Source organism: Labrus mixtus, chromosome 6 (genome assembly GCF_963584025.1).
Source record: "Labrus mixtus chromosome 6, fLabMix1.1, whole genome shotgun sequence".
NCBI lineage: Eukaryota > Metazoa > Chordata > Actinopteri > Labriformes > Labridae > Labrus > Labrus mixtus.
The window spans coordinates 16,010,120-16,027,798 of record NC_083617.1 but is presented as its reverse complement, the minus strand read 5'-3'; the positions used below and the strand labels follow the sequence as shown (position 1 = coordinate 16,027,798).

The following is a 17,679-nucleotide window of genomic DNA, read 5'->3' as shown; positions in this document are numbered from 1 at the left end:
GATTAACCAATAATGTATCTTTTTCAAAATCATAAATTAGGATTTTTTTTTTAGACTTATTTATAAGTTATTATGATGATCCAGATTGTTATTGGGGAAAGAAATTACATTTAAACCTCAAAACAAAGAGACATAACTCTTTTTGTATGTGCAACATTGGAAACACGGCCGAAGTCGTAGATAACTTTGAGCTTGTAAAATAAAGACTTTGAAGTTGTGCATTTATTTTTGAGTGAGTGACTGTCATCTGAAGTGCTCTGTCACACACACACACGCACACCGGATGAGCACCCTTCCCTTCCTCCTCTCTCGCCCGGGTTGGTGTGTCTTCCTTCCGGCTTGCTGAAGAAAGTTGAGGAAGGTTCAGCGGCAACTGGGGCTTTTACATAATGGACAGCCAGGGAAGGAAAGTGGTGGTCTGTGACAATGGGACCGGGGTAAGTTTACTGCTTTGCTTTGACGCGCTATTATAAACCGTGGCTTTCTTCAAACGGTGTCGGTTATGTCGAACGATTTGCTGAAACAGGAAGTGAGGCTGTCAGCGTCTGAGCCAGCGAGCTAGCCCTAAACTGGGTGGGTAGCTAGCGACACTGTTAGCGAGCTAATTTTCATTCAATCAGACCTGACACGGAAACAGCACATGTGGAGTGTGTACTTGTGGGGAATAGAGGTTGAACACGCAACTCTGACTATATCTAACACAACGACTCATCCATACAAATATAAGTCAGACCAACAACAGCTCATTATTAACCAATGGTTAGTTAGCTGTGTCTGCTAACTGGTTAGCCTGCTAGGCGTCTGAACTCACCAAACAGCTGTGTGGTTTAGCTCTGCTGTCTGCGTCGCTCGTTTCTGTGATTTCATTTGCAAACAATGCGGAAATCACATTTAATTCATTTCCGTACTGCATATGTTTGCGATTAAAGTATTGCAATGAAAATTGCCGTCGGCTAGTTTATGGTAATGTTATCTAGGACTTGTCAGGTTGATTGAGGAATCTGTTTTTATGTCACAAGCGGATCAGTGCATTTTATGGCTTTATGGGGAAACCAGCCCGTGTACCCTTTTCCACACATGCATCCATCCTTAACCAGCCTTTTATACAATCACAAATCTCGTACTCAGATACATTAAGTAATTATAAAAGTGTTTGTCAAGTGTTTATGTTCAGGGGCTAGTAGGGACTTTCTTTCTGAACCTTGTCAGCAGTCAAAGAGGATGTTGTCTCAGCATGACTAATAAGGCTTTCTTGAGAGACTATTTCAAGAAGAAGAAAACTGCCTTCTGTCAGGGTTGAATTGAGAAGTCAAGAGGAAATAAGAAAAAAAAGTTAACCACAACCGCATAGGTCGCTCGAATTTTTTTTTTTTCCAAAGCCTTTATATACACATACTGTTTCACATCCACGTCTACTGAGATATCTGACAGTGCAGATTTGCTTTGTATGCAAATACAACTCAGTCTGCTGTCATACTGTGCAATATTTATTTTATATTTCTGCATTATTTTACATTTCATACTGTGCAATATTTATTTTTATATTTCTGCAATATTTTACATTTCATACTGTGCAATATTTATTTTATATTTCTGCAATATTTTATATTTCATACTGTGCAATATTTATTTTTATATTTCTGCAATATTTTACATTTCATACTGTGCAATATTTATTTTATATTTCTGCAATATCTATTTATATTCTGTTATGCTACTACCTGTAAATAACTCCTAACATACATTGCCCATCTTACCTGAATGAGAGTTTATTTTTTATTTTTCTTTTGTTGTTTTTTTAGCTGTGGATGCTTGTATGTGTGTGCACTTTAAGGTGAAGTCAAATAATTTCGTTGTAGAATTATATAATGACAATAAAGACATTCTATTCTATTCTAAACTTTACAATCCTCTACCAAAAGACACAATAGAAGGTGATCTAGTTCTGTGAGATGATCAATCAAGCTGCAGCTGATTTGAGTGGCATTTCTTCACACAGGGGGTTTGGCCTCACCTGTTACTCTTAAAAATCTTTTTTAGGCAAATTCCCAGGGGAAACAGCCCAACATCGACACATTCTCTTTGCAAAGTTTACTTTAATTATTGAATAAGATAAGATATGTTTATTGTCATTGTACAAGTACAATGACATATTGTTGGAGCAAGCCTGTAGATGCCTAATATCAGAAATATACAAATACTAAAACCAAATATTCAAATAAGAAATACAATCTGAACTTAGTGGATATTTTTTTAGTTTATCCATTTACACTGGCAGGTTGAACAAAAGGTTTGACTCCTGTAATTAATTCATCTTTTAATCAGTAATTTTTCACACAAACATGTCGAACATTTGCAAGTGAAAGCTTCCTGAACTTTGGGATTTGCCGCTTTTCTGTTAGTTGGATAAATGAAGCAATTTGAAGACGTTTCTGTGGGTATGTAGGAGTTGTGATGAAAATGTTCCATTCTATAGACTAAATTATTAATTGATTATTTGTTAAAGTAAATGTATATCATGATAGAGTAAAGAATCCTCACTAGTTTCATCACTAGCTTTTTTGACTGTTGTCTCAGCACTCATAATTCCCCAATAATGCTTTGGTGCTTTTTTTTTTCCTGCTCTTAAAAACAGTCTTACAGTTCAGTGACTTTAATTGTCTGAGCTCTTGTAACTGTTTTAGCCGAGTGCATTGAACAGTAAGGGCCTTGACCTGCTCTGTCTTTCTGTCCATGCAGCACCGAGGAGTTTCTCTGTGACTGTAAATTTTCTGAAAAGTACTGTCTCACTATTTATATAGATCTCATATAACTTAATTAATATACCCTAGTCATATGAGGGATTTTAAAAATTAAAAACATTATCACAATTAAAGGCTTTATATGCGTTTTTTTCATCCAGCAGATGTCGCCCTTGAGCACCAACATGAAACCAAAACAACTCACAACATTGTTGTGTTAGCATGCTAATTCTAGCGATCTTTACTATGTAAATTTACCCGAAATGACCGTTATCTAGAAACGTAGTTAAGCAGTGAGTACAGTATGTTATTCCTCTTTTCTCTAGTCCCTCAATTAAACAACTTTTATACGCTAGGGGTCTGCCTGCCGTCCCGGCGATATAAACAAACTGAAGACAGGACTCGGAAAACTCGGAAAACATCACAGACAGTGGGACTCGGGTGTTACATGTCATGACTCAGAGTTATTTTCAGAGGATATACTTGATTTCTATTACATTTAAGTGTGAAAAATCGCATATAAAGCCTTTAAAGACATCAATAATTTGTCCAAAAACAGGCTTTGTGATTTTAGTGCCTGGATAAGATAAACTCAGTGCAATTTATTTTTTAACATAAAATGTGTCAGTTATTCTTCGAAGCTGTAGATCATCATTAAAAAAAGACTCTTGTTATCTCACACAATTAAAGCTCACCGTTATCAGCGGATGACAGTAAAGTTGACTAACTTATACTTCAAAGTTAATCTCCTCAGTATTTCAGTGTATTTCCTCTGCTCATCATTTCCTCTATGGTAACTGGTTCTCGTGTGTGTCTTTTAGTTTGTCAAGTGCGGCTATGCAGGCTCCAACTTCCCAGAACACATCTTCCCTGCGCTTGTTGGGAGGCCAATCATCCGCTCAACGGCCAAAGTTGGAAACATTGAGATCAAGGTAAGAGCTGGTCCACCTGCTGCTCCTGAAGTGAATGTTTCTTGGTCTTCAAAGTTGTGATTTTAAGGATGAATCTTTTCAGGAAATCACTAATGAGGCCCTTCAGTTTCACCAGGTTATTTCAGAGCTCCTCCTTGTGGAAACAAAAGTAACTCCAGGGCACTACCTCCACTAAGATATCTTTCAGAAGATGCTGTCATTTGGGTGAAGATCTGTGGATTACACAGCAGAGACCTAAATGTCTGAAATATTCCTCCTATTTAAGCACAAAGCCTATCTCTCTTTCTGTCTCTTGTTCTTCCAATTATTTTCTTTACTCATCTTTTTATTTTAATATCTACCTTCCTCTTCCTCCATGTTTTATTCCCCCACGATGAAGTAGAATGCCCAGAAGATGGTAAGTTCAGGTCGGTGTGTGCCTTCTAGTCCTGCCTGCTCCAAGAGTCATGTCATGATTTGATCTAAACCAAAGGCTACTTCTCTTTGTTTGAAATTTTTAATGTGATTTCTTCCATCTCTTTTACTTACAAAATGTTTTCATTCTTCTTCATCCCACATAGTTTGATGATTGAGGTGTTGTTGGACTAATGAGTGTCAGAGAGTCAGAAAGATGTACAGCTCTTACTTTACTGCACTCCTCTTCACAGGCTGAACGTGTTGCAGAAATGTTCTGTGATGAATCATAGGCCAGCTGCTATCGATGCGAGTACTAAAAGAGATTTTGGCCTGATTCCATTTTCACAGTCTCTCATCTGCTGGTTCATCCCGACAGCTACACCTCCCCTAAATCCTGCTGCTATTTTCGGAAATAATCAAACACCAAGCTAACAGAACTGAACATTTCAGCTGCAGCTAGAATGCTGGCTGTCAAATGATAAATGTTGTGTTAATGAATCACAGCTCTAACTGTAATCACTTTAAGAACATACTTGATATAAGAAATCTCCTCTTCTAAGCATTTTACCTATTACCAACAAGTCACCTTTTCAAGTGCAGAGGACGTGTCCAGACTCAAGGATGCATGATGGCAAACAGCTGAAAGTTGTAGACGGAAGCACATCTGCTTTTCTTTTTACTTTTTTGTTATGGAGACCACATGGAGGCAGAGCCTTTGACTGGTACTTTGTTTAATGCCAAAGCACACAGGATGAACCAATAAAAAGGCTGCCTCCAGTCGTCTTTTGATGTCTCCAAATGGAACGTGATATGCTTGACTGTGTGGCTAACACTGAGCTCTAACCCAGCCGTTGTTTACATTGCAAGGCTGCCTTGCATGCAGCTAGTTGAATGGTGCTAAACTTAGTGGTCTACTGGTGCTAGAGGGAAACACAAGTGTTTCCACGTGTAGTCGCATGGAAAATAATGGCTTGTTGTGCATGCTGGGTAACTGAGTTTTAAAGCACAATGGTACTTTGTGTAAGAACACCTGATGGATAACTTGATGATCTGATTTTATGGGATCAGCAGGCCAAGGGGGGAAAGTTAAAATGCCTAACTATATTGCCCAACAGTGATACTCAATGATCGTCCCCAATCTCAGTGACAGTGAATGATCCAGTGGGTTCACTGCACTGCAGTGCTTCTAAATATTGTTGCTCTTTGACCTCTCACTCCAGGACCTGATGGTTGGGGATGAGGCCAGCGAGCTACGCTCCATGCTGGAGGTCAACTACCCCATGGAGAACGGCATCGTCAGGAACTGGGATGACATGAAGCACCTGTGGGACTACACCTTCGGCACGGAGAAGCTCAACATCGACTCTCGGAACTGCAAGATCCTCCTGACCGAGCCCCCCATGAACCCCACCAAGAACCGCGAAAAAATTATTGAAGTATGCTCGCATTGATTTCTGTCAATGGATTCAGATTTATTTGTTAAAAGGGGTCTTACAGTATTTTGTACTGTGCATCACTATTGGATGTTACAGTACACACAAGTCAATCTCTCTCTCTCTCTCTCTCTCTCTCTCTCTCTCTCTCTCTCTCTCTCTCTCTCTCTCTCTCTCTCTCTCTCTCTCTCTCTCTCTCTCTCTCTCTCTCTCTCTCTCTCTCTCTCTCTCTCTCTCTCTCTCTCTCTCTACATACATGGTATGTTCCTAAAACTGTGCACATCTGAGATATATAAGCTATGCACGGGGTACAGGTTGTTGCCAGGCAGAGCAATAGATGTCTGCGTTTGATAGCAAAAACATGTGTAGTTTTTATTTTATTTTTGATGCCACTTTTTAAGTGTTCTTATCGTACATTTAATTTTAAGTTGTTGCAGAAGTGCTATTTAGCTAAGCTTCATAATGCGTTATTTATTTTTGTGCTGTATTTGTTTCTACCAATAAAACAAAGGCCCTCACTGTTTTTTTATTTTTATCCGGCTTTTTTTTTTTCAGGTAATGTTTGAAACCTACCAGTTTGCAGGAGTCTACATTGCTATTCAAGCTGTGCTGACACTGTATGCCCAAGGTAAGTAGACACACATTCAACAAAACACTTGTTTATATTTTGCCATTCTCTTTGAAAGTTTTCATACTAAACCTCTTCTAGACATGTCCCATCAGAATGATGCTGGTACCAGAGTTATATTTGTTATAACTAGAACTGATGGTGTGTGTGTTTTAGGCCTTCTGACCGGTGTGGTAGTGGATTCAGGTGACGGTGTGACACACATCTGTCCAGTGTATGAGGGTTTCAGTCTGCCCCACCTGACAAGACGCCTGGACATCGCAGGCAGGGACATCACCCGCTACCTCATCAAGGTAACAAAGAGCATCATGTGGCCTGCTCTTCAGATATTATCTGCACATGATTAAGGCTTATTGGCGCCATTACCTCCAAAGTAAAGTGTTTAACTGTTGTTTTAATGAATGTTAGGTGTTACAAACTTTATAGAGTTAAGTAACTTTGAGTTAGGTTGTAATTCTATCCCACAATAATTTGGCATGTTCATATTATAGCTTCTTTAATTTTGAGAATACGAAGGTGTAGCTTTACCATTAGCTCTATAAAGGTGTTCCAGTAAGTAACTTACCCCTTCTGCTTTTTTTTACCATTCCCATGTCCCCTTTCTCTTTTGCAGTTGTTGTTGTTGAGGGGTTACGCCTTCAACCACTCTGCAGACTTCGAAACGGTGCGCATGATGAAGGAGAAACTATGCTACGTTGGCTACAACATCGAGCAGGAGCAGAAGCTGGCGCTGGAGACCACCGTGCTGGTGGAATCATACACGGTAGATATTGGCCATTGTAACAAAATAAAACCCAATTAAATCCAGAATGATATGTGATTTACAGACATGAATAAGATGTGTTGCATCAGAGCACAGGTTGTTTATAAAATAAATCTACCTACATAAGCAAATAGGAAGTTTCTTTTCTACAATCGTTTCACTAAACTGCTGCTGAGCTCATCATCTGGTAATTGTCTTTCATCCAGTGTGCAGATTTTTCAGCCTTAAAATCAAGTTGCTGCCCTCACCTGGACAGGCTGAGCATTATTGTCTCAGGTTTGAAACCAATAGAGGAAAAATAAATTAGAGAGACAATAATAGATAGTGCCAATATTTAAACAATCCTTTGTTCAATCAAGGTTCCCCAGCATTCCTGCACACGTCATTTCTTCCCACTCACCGTCCCCTTGTTTCCTGCCACATTTGATGTCACTGCTCATGTAAATATGCTACAAATGATTAAAATAAGAACATCTGGTTTCTCAGAAAAAGAGAAATTATCTAAATCAGACTCATGAATTCAAAATGAAACTTGTGTGATGTGGTTTGAGGATACAGAGGGCAATGAATGATTTTTTTTTTGTACTACGACTGTGGAATAAAAGGTAAAAAAAACCCATTTAATTTACTCCTCTTTATTTAGTTAGACAAATTAAGCAGCTGCTTTTAAGTTTAGCCATCTGTACATAAAAAAAGCAAAATATTTCCAGCCCTCAAAAGATTCTACTTTTTTTTTTACACACCACACACACGCGTTTCCCATTTCTGCTTAAAATAGTTTTGTAGAAAGAGAGTCCTCCCAAAGGGTTTGTTTCTCAAAAGTGGCAGTATTTTAAAGTAATCAAAACTAACAGGGTAACTAAATCTGTGTTTGTGCTGAGCTAAGTAGACTAGCATGTGCCAGTTGTTGGATCTGTTGGCAGCTTGAGGACAGGGGAGTGCTGATTAACTCACTAACTGTTTTCTCTGGGACTCAAACATATGAGCTTGCAGCGCTCCTCCACCCAGCTTGCTTTTCTTTCCAAGGCCCTTTTTCCCCATAGAGGGGACCACAGAATCTAAAAGCAGGTCCTGAAGTCTGTGCTACTGCACGCCTTAGCGAGCACATGTTGTGTCTCAGAGCTCACTGACCATGAGTGTTTGGGTTAGTGTAGGCGACTATGTGTGTGTAGGTGTATGAACATGTAAGCAGTAGTATCGTTTAGTGTGCAAGAGTGTGCCGAAACAAGGAGGGCAATGTAACTGTGGCCGAACAGGCCCTGAACTTAGCGTTACATCATTTCCTGCGCAGCCACTCTGTGGCTGGGCTTCACTTCCTCTCACTGCCCTCAGCTGAATGAAGCCTTTTTATAGTCACACACACACACACACACATGCACACTCTGCTCAGTTTGAAGTCCACACTCTCTGGGCTTTAACTTAATTTCCAGTCTTATCAGAGCCTTCTTGGATGTTTATTTTCAAACACAAGAGGTTGATTGAGAAATGTCCTTGCATACATTGCGCATAGATTTCTGACTCTCCGTTGAGTCATCCATTAAATCCTACCTCTTTATGTGTGTCACATTTTCTTCTTTCCTTCTCTTTTCATCTCCTGCCTCCCACACATCTCCAGCTGCCAGATGGTCGTGTGATCAAGGTGGGAGGAGAGCGCTTTGAGGCCCCGGAGGCTCTGTTTCAGCCCCACCTCATCAATGTGGAGGGCGTCGGAGTGGCCGAACTCCTCTTCAACACCATCCAGGCAGCCGACATAGACACCAGGTGAGGCCAGCCGAAGTTCACCCAAGTGTGGTTGTGTTTCAGCTTGAGCACACACACACACACATATATATATATATATATATATATATATATATATATATATATACACACACTCAACATTAAAAAGCACACGGAACAGAGAGAAATGTGCAAAATTGGTTTGTATTTTGGCCAGCTGAGCTCTCACTGGTGCAAAATAAGGTTTTTAGACATCAAAGTCAATATTGCTTGTGCCGTATGGAAATAATAAAAATTGATCCTTGGGTAAGAAAAAGAGTGGACATTTCCAAGAAAATGTAATGTTGGAAATCTAGTCAGTCATAATTTATGCCTTGTTTGAGCTGAACAATCTGTATTTTAGATATCAACTCAATAAACTGAAATACTTTAATATGCAGTGTCTATAAAGTAAATTCTAAACATTTGTGGCGTTAATAATGGAGAAATGTGCCCTTCGCATAGTAAACACGAAACATTTCTTGTAGGATTCATGTCTTTCTGTCTCCCCGTCATCAGGCCTGAGTTCTATAAACACATCGTGCTGTCAGGAGGATCCACCATGTACCCGGGCCTGCCATCCCGGCTGGAGAGGGAACTCAAGCAGCTGTACCTGGAGCGTGTGCTGAAGGGAGATGTGGACAAGCTTTCGGTGAGTACATGAACATTTACAACTCTTCTTTTGACTCTGCGAGAAGCTTTAAAGAAGGACTCTGAGCTAAAACTGGGCAGATGTGGTTTACAGTGTGAATGAAAACTGTCCAAACTACAACAGATATTGTCCTTAAAAATATTGGAGTCTTTTGAACATTTAGATGAGACAAAAGTTAACTTTACAGCACCTGGCCTCTCAGTTGATGTGGATCAGTGTTTCCATCTGATTCTCTGGGTTTGTTTAAGTTTGCCTGGGCGGGGTTTCCCATATGTGAGGGAGCAGTAAAGGACCAGAAAGGGAACATATTTGAGTCAGTTGTAAACAATGACTGACACCTGACAGTATCTCCTTTGTCCTGATGAGGTTAAACCCCGGACTCTGGCGGTTCATATTAAAATAAATTACACATCTTGAATTATATGCATTCACTACACAAACTGTCTGTCTCCAAAACATCTGGGGCTGTATTCACAAAGATTCTTAAGTACAAACAGTTGCTTCTAGTAACACAATCCTTAGAATCAAGACATTTTCTAAGAATTTCCCCTTACAGTTAGGACCTGATCTCTGAAAAAAAAAGTTATTCACAAAACATCTCAGCCTTTTAAGAGAGCTCCTAAGGTGAAAAACTGTTAGGAGTATTGAGGAGGACTTTTAAGAGGCTTAAAAGTTTGTCAGGCTGAGGAGAAATCGGAGAAATGTTTTACAAACAATGAATGAAAAATATTTTTATTAAACCACAGTTGGGCTGAACAGACAAAAAATATTTATGCAGGCATTTCAATCCATCTTGGACTTTCTTTAGTGCGAAGTGAGACATGCACGGCGAGTCTAAATGTGGTTTACTCCACAGGTGCATCTAATCACTGAGTAAAGGCTCTCACATGCTGTTGCAACTCTCAGCATGTGAAGAGTCTGTTGCACTACTGGCCATGTGTTTTCAAACATTTTGTAAAGTACGGCTTACAATTTTTTCAACAGAGACGTTAATTCTACAGTGGTTATAATTATTACACAATGTCTGACTAGATTCTATGATTGAGCCCAATCAATTTCACTGGCCTTCTTCATCCATTATCAATAACAGCGCATCAACGGTTGATCCGGTTTGGATCAACCGAGGGCTTCTGCAAAAAATGTCATACCAAGCAAATGGGTCGACTACACCTCCTCATTAAGATAAAAGTTTCTGATACTTCCTTGCTCAGAGTTGCCCTGAGGAGGTTCTTGAATCACTTCTAAGCCAGGACAGCTTAGTAGGATTTTTTTAAGCTACCTTAGGTGTTTCCTGAAAGGATTATCTGAATTTTGTGAATACGTGCTGAAGTTTATCATTGATGCCTCATAAGGCTGCAGTGTATTCAGACAGCCACCAGGGGGTGCTATGTTAAAAGCCATTCGTTTAACTTAAACAGGGGACTTTAATAACACCATATGAAGGGTTCACCTCCAAATGATAACTATTTATTATGGAAAACTTTCACTGATTAAATGTTCCAAGACAGCGTCCCCAAAGACAGATTATTTTACACAGAGCCTTTCTGTAAACAAAAGGTCTACAGATGACTCATAAGTTAAATAACTCATTATGTGCTTCACTTTTTCTGCCCACAACTGCAGCTGACTTGAGTTTCTCTTTAAACAAACTTATTTCAAATAAAAGTCTCTATATGCAATGAAGGTGTTTTTTTTTTACATTATGCAGGAGAAGATGTAAAAAAAAAAAAAAAAATCATCCAGATGGATCCACAAATAGTTTTGATTTGAAATACTCAACAAACCTGTTGGATTGAAAGCTGTCAGAAGAGGTCCTAAAAAGCTCCATTAAAACCTTTCACTCTAGTCCAGTCCTGTGCTATTGCAAGTGATCTTATTGTCCAGAAATCAAACTATAGCCCAACACACATCATTCACTCGTAGCTCGCATCATTTCAATATTTGTTTGTTTATTGCAACTACTTTGAGAAAGTTTCCATGTGAGCGAAAAACAGAAATCGCGTCTTTTGCCATATTTAGTTAAGATGTGAGTATTGAGACCTCACAGCCTGCTTACAGCACAGACAAACGAAAGAAGAATTGATTTGAATGGATAGATCTGTGGATTTTTAAAATAATAAATTATTCTTAATTTTGGAGAATCAGGTGTTGGGGTGCTGGTTCCTTAATGGTTAGTTAACGTGTCCCATATACAGAGGCTGTCTTCACTGAAGCGGGCGACACGGGTTCAATACCGGCCTGTCGCGGCTTTCCCATACGTCATTCCCCACTCTCTCTCTCTCATGATTTTCCAACTCGATCCACTGTCTTTTCTCTACAGTAAAGTCATAACAAGCCCAAAAATAGATCTTTCAAATTGAGAGAGAAACTGGTGTTTCAAATTCTTGTATGTGGTTTAAATTTAATTGAATTGTCCATTTTTTTGACAAAAATTTGAAGCGTCCATTTTTGGTCCAGACTGAAACTGTAAATTGAGGTTCATTTTGACAACATATATGTATGTATATATATATATATATATATATCATATCAGAGCCTTGGACTGCATGATGTTTCTTTGTTACATGGAGTCCTCTAATATGTCTCTTTGTGCTCTTGTCTCTTAGAAATTTAAGATTCGAATCGAGGATCCTCCCAGGCGAAAGCACATGGTGTTCCTGGGTGGAGCCGTGCTTGCCGACATCATGAAGGACAAAGACAACTTCTGGCTGACCCGGGAGGAGTACCAGGAGAAAGGAGTCCGTGTGCTGGAAAAACTCGGAGTCACCGTCAGATAAAGTACTGAACGGACAGACCACGCACGCACACACACACACACACACACACACACACACGTGCACACAAATGCACATATACGAATACACACACACACACACACACCTACACAAACATGGCATATACATATTTCTCTCTTGCCCTCATCGCAGAGTATATATCTATTTATCCCTCTTCTTCTCTTGGGCTCTTGATCCTCGTCTAACATCTGAGGAAATCAAGCCTCCACCTCCCTGCTCTCCTCCTCTGTCCTCTCTCTTCTCTCCTGGTTTGGGATTGGCTCACACTTTCTCTTGCAAGCCCCCAAGAACCAGTTCCTCCTTCACACTGAACCCCCTCCTTTACCTAAACTAGGAAATGACGGGGTTAATGCTGCCCTGCTGGTGTATTTAGGAGTCTATTTTTCACAGAGTGCTGTGGTTCAAACTCTGCACATTTACCTGCTCATAGGTTTTGCTGTGGGTTAGATTCTGCAATTAAACCCAGTGACTGCAGTGAAAAGCTTCTTTCCTTAGATAAACCTCCGGGGGGGGGGGGGGGATAAATTGATGCAAATTTTCTCGCAAGCATCTTTAAAATCACAATCAGGGTCCACAACAAACAGCCACGGGCCGCATCTGTTCCAGGTCAGCGAGAATTGATCACATTTTTATGTCGATTTTATAAACGATATCATGACTTTTCTTTTCTGGGGGAGGGACGACGTTTTTGTTCTGCTTTTTTTCTCATTTTGTTGGATGTATGATTTATATCTTAAAATGTCTTTCTTTAACTTTTTTCATTGACTTTGTTGCTGTGCACTACTACCATCGTTAATACGAAGTGTATCATTACAACAGAAGTTCCTCCATGTTTTTATGAAGAATTGATGGTTGATTCATAAAGGGACAAATACACAGAGGAAAAGAGCTTGACATCAGGGGCGTGTGATGGTACTTTTGTCTTTGCGGGTGGTTAGACAATGATGGGATGTGGGTTGGGTTCGGGTGGGAGTGATGCTATTTGTTCCGCATGCGACAGCCTCCTCTCTTTGTGTCAGCTGATTGAAGGGCTATGAGCTGGTGTAGCAATATTACAGGCCATGACATCGCCATAGCATCTAATCCATAGCATTCCTTCAGATGCACCCAAAGCTCGGAGGCAGTCCCGGGTTGTCTATAAGATAGATTTGAATCTGGGCCCAGCAGGGTACCTCAAAACCGGCGAAGTAAAACGGTATTCCATGAAGTTAAAACTCTGCGGAGACCATGTAGAAGTTATCCGGTGTTCACTCCTAACGGTTGACTTAAAGATTACTGGAGGCACTTCTATTTTTGAGTATGACAAATGTGTATATTATTTTCCTTCTTTCCATGAACGCCTATCCAGTGCCAAGTGCAGTTAATGTTAACTGGATCTCATGTTTTATTGTCTTTCTTTTTGTCACTGTTTTTATCTTCCTGTGTTGTTCATAGCATAACTGCCTAACGCTGATTTAAATAAAGAAAAGTGATTTATAAATATGTGGAAGTGGATTTATTTGTATAATCTGTAACGTCAATGTATGAACACAGTGACATAAAAGAACTCTGTTGTATACTGAATAGGTTATTTATTAAACCTACTCCCTGAATCGGCCTTTTAAAGTACAGTTCACGGCAAATAATATGATTATCAATTAATGTTTTCATAAGGCTGCAAGAAAAAAACTGTTTTGCCTGGTCCAAAGTGAATGTATTTTCAAATACAAAGCTTCAAAGATGTTCCTTGGTCCACTCTGAACAGTAGCCGAGAGTGATAAATGCAAGCTAATGTTTAAAGACGTCTTTCCTCAAACGACCACAGTATGAAACTTTACTGTGTGCACATTGCTATATTTCCTTCCAGCTCTGCAACATGCGGACTACCTTCTAACTGACTGTCAGGAGGGTCTATTTTCTGCTTAGGTTGTTCATTTCAAATGTTTTTTTGTTGAGCAGAGGTTTGATATCAACTTATTATAATCCAAATCTGTAATTAGAGTTATCAAAAGCTTTGGTTCTGGGTTGGTTTGGAATAAAACGGGTTGTCTAAATATTCAGGAGATACGCGTTTCTTGGTCCTCAACCAACAGCAGTTTAATTCACCAGTTATTTCTTTGATAAATTGATGGATCATCAAGAGCAGAAAGGACTAAATTGAAAGCAAAAATAAACTCTCATGTAAGGACTTGGTTACATCACAAATAGGACATTTATGTTTGACTGTTTTAGAATAACCTGTCACTATATCATAGCATAACTAGTCTTTTGCATTTGAGCGAGAGATGAGCTGTGTTGACGGATGAACTGCAGCACTAGAGGAGAGGATGGAGCCATGGAGATGACACGGAGGAGGAGGAGGAAGAGGAAGAGGAAATGGAACAGTCGCAGAGCACTGGCGCCACCAAAGGAAGAGGCTCTCTTTCCGTGGCCCGAAATAAAGATCTCACCCAGACCCTTCCGGACTTGTTCCATTTTAATCCCTCGACTCTTGCCACTTCCCTCTTAACCCTGAACTGTTACCTATGAAGCTGCGTTTGATGTTTCCTCCCTGGCTGAGCACAAACGGAGGCATCAACAGGTTTAAAGAGAGCTGGTCCGAACAAAGAACATGAACTACAATAATATACTTTATATAAGATTTAAGAGAATCATTCTTTGCTTTAAATAACCTTAACTACCTCCCTGGAAGAAATATTGTACTTTAACATATTGAATGTAATTTCAGATATAAAAGCCTTATCAGGTAAAAATCTCACATTTGTTTCTCCACAAACTCAACCAAATGATCACTTTCCATGTACCTCAGTTTGGCAATAATTCTCTATGATGGTTGTACTTTCTCTTTTAAAGTTATGTTTTGGGCCTTTGTTGGAGAGGACGGCTGAAGAGTGACCAGAAATGTTGTGAGGAGAGAGTAGGGAATGACATGCAGCAAAGGGCCGAGGTCAGATTCAAACCCACAGCCACTGCGACGAGGACCGTAGCCTCTGCACATAACCCCGAGGGTATTAGCCCTCCCGATGGTTGTACTTTAAAGTCAGGAATTCTTGACTGAGTTCTGACGCCTGGTTTTAGGGCTAAGTGCATGAAGAAAAACATCTTTGAAAACCTGCTAAGCTCCAGGGGCCGTATTCCCAAAGCTTCCTAAACACTAAGAGTTGCTCCTAGTCACAAAATTCTCTGAAAATTATTGGAATCAAGACATTTTCTAAGAATTTCCCCTTAAAGTTAGACTACATCCTTGTGAAGATGAAAGTTATTCACAAAGTATCTTATCCCCTAAGAGAGCTCCTAAGGTGTCAAACTGTTGGTAGTGAGAAGGACTTTTAACAGGCTACTCAAGCTGAGGAGAAAACAGAGAAATGTTCTGCAAACACTACATGAAGAATATTCTTATTGAATCGAAGTTGGGGCAAACAGACAAATATGATTTGTGCAGATCATTTCAATCCCTCTAGAACTTTTTTCAGTGCCAAGTGAGACATGCATGTTGAGTTTGTCTACGTGTGGTTACCTTCACAGGTGCTTCCAATCACTAATTAAGACTCCTCAGCACGTGAAGGAGCTGCTGCACAAGTGGGCATGCGATTTCAAACATCTTGTAGGCTGTATACTTTAAAAGTACGACTTACAATTGATCACACAGTTAATTTCAAAGTGTTCTTTTCTTTGAGACAATTCTTTTGGATCAACCAATCACAGCTTCTGAAAAAATGTGTCATACCTAGGAACGGGGTCAACCCCGCCTCCTCACTAAGATAAAAGTTTCTGTATCTTCTTTGCTCAGAGTTGCCTTGAGAATGTCCCTAAATCACTCTGAGGCTAAAAGATCCTTGCTAGGAGGTCTCTGAGAGGATTCTCAGAATGTTTGCAAATACTGGCCCAGAACCGTAACTAAATAGACCTTGTGACATTGTTAAAGAGCTTTAGAGAGTATTATCTTCAGTCTTTTTTCAGACTAAGAAAGAAAAAAATGTCCCTCCCTCTAAATGTTCCTAATCTTATATCTCAAATGTGGAGGTTTTCATTAGTTATATATATATTACAAAGTGGTTTACTCGTGTTTAAAATACATTAGTAAGCCGACACAAGATTCTAAATTCTTGACAGTGTGAGTTTAAGATTTAGGGCCTGAGTGCATTTCCCCACTAACAGGTTTAACTAAGATATTAAAAAGAGGACTTTTGTGACAAAAGGAACATTTATTTGTCGTTTTTTTCCATACTGGTGTCGCCTGAATGTATGTTTTCTTTTTTTTTAAGTTGCTTTTGCAAAACCCGTTAACACAAGCTAAATCCGTTTCCACAGGGTGGGAGTAGAGAGATGTTTAACTCTGCAGCGGTTTTATCTCAGGTGCAGGGTTTAAACTCAGGCAGGCAATGCTTAAACAATTATCTTTCTCCTTCTAATGCCTCTGCTGCATATCTACTCAACATGAGTGTATCGGGCAATTTAGACCTGACAAGAGAAACAAATGACAACAACTAAAAAGGCCCTATTGGAAAAGTAACGCTCACTGGGCGCAAACAGCACAATATAAAAGTTGTAAGGAAGAAAGCGGCACAAAAAAAAAGTCCTATCTGGCGGAACGAGCCAACCCTTTCTCTAAACTTCACTGGGAAGTGAGCACTGGTTCTCCGTGCACCCAGAGAGGGGCCACGCTGACCCCATTACACGAGCAGATATCTTAAATGTTTGCACATGTGGACTGTGATGCTGTTTGCAGCCGTTGAGCTGCTTAGCAGGCCCCCAAAAAGCCCTCAGGGACCTCCTTTTTTTTTTTTCTTCTCTTTTTCTCTCTCCTCCTCCTCCCCTCTCTCTCTCTTGCGCTCCATCATTATCGCCCACATGCTTTTCCAGAGACATCCTGAGTCAAACAGCTCGACGTCCTCGATGGCTATCACATGTTCTTGCTGAGGAGGAGGGCAGCTGGGGAAAGACATCTTGAAGAGAATGAAATGGTGTACTAGCACAGGATTTTTTTTCTTTGTGGTTAAATACTTTACAAAGAGTTTTGTGCACCAAAATAAATACGTTTCAGAAAATTCAGGCCTTGATTGATGTTTTTCAGCCCTTAGCGATCATCATGGTTGACATCCTCCATACTTTAATTTGACATTTAATACTTACATACCAGAAAATTCTGCTTTACATTCTGTTATTGAGTGACATGCTTCTCACACACATTGGACTGAAAAAAAAAACACAAACACAAACAGGACCTGTGGACCAGCATTAGTGGAGAGAAGTCTACACGCTGCTAAGCAGAGAGCTGTTGGGGGTTTAGGTGCCATGCTCAAGGGAGCTTCAACAGTACTCAAGAAGTCACCTGGCACCTCTCCAGCTGCCAGACCAACTTCCACAGTTTGGTCTGATTTGAACTGGCAACCCTCTGGTTCCGACCCCAGTTCCTACAGACTGAGTTACAACCAACACACTCCATGTGTGTAAACATGTTTTACCTGTTGGAGCTTTATTTGTGGCTTCAAACTATTCAGTGACTCTCTTCAAGTCTGTTCTTATACACATTTTCTGTAGCTAATTTAAATGACCCAATTACTTATTTTTACCCTTTAAAATGCACCTCATTACAATAAAA

At 39.9% G+C, this 17,679-nt stretch overlaps 1 protein-coding gene across 2 annotated transcripts; it reads left to right on the top strand.

Annotated features, from left to right (window-relative positions):
- The first annotated feature begins 281 nt into the window (after positions 1 to 281).
- On the top strand, positions 282 to 13,578 carry LOC132975592 (actin-related protein 2-B-like). Of its 2 annotated transcripts, XM_061040259.1 has the most exons (10): positions 282 to 437; positions 3,563 to 3,673; positions 4,056 to 4,070; positions 5,290 to 5,505; positions 6,058 to 6,130; positions 6,287 to 6,423; positions 6,744 to 6,893; positions 8,509 to 8,654; positions 9,171 to 9,303; positions 11,910 to 13,578. In XM_061040259.1, exons 1-10 carry the CDS (start codon positions 390 to 392, stop codon positions 12,078 to 12,080), a joined length of 1,200 nt encoding a protein of 399 aa, XP_060896242.1. In that variant the 5' UTR covers positions 282 to 389; the 3' UTR covers positions 12,081 to 13,578. The 2 variants fall into 2 exon arrangements, with proteins under 2 accessions (XP_060896242.1, XP_060896243.1); XM_061040260.1 differs by lacking the exon at positions 4,056 to 4,070.
- The last annotated feature ends 4,101 nt before the right edge of the window (positions 13,579 to 17,679 follow it).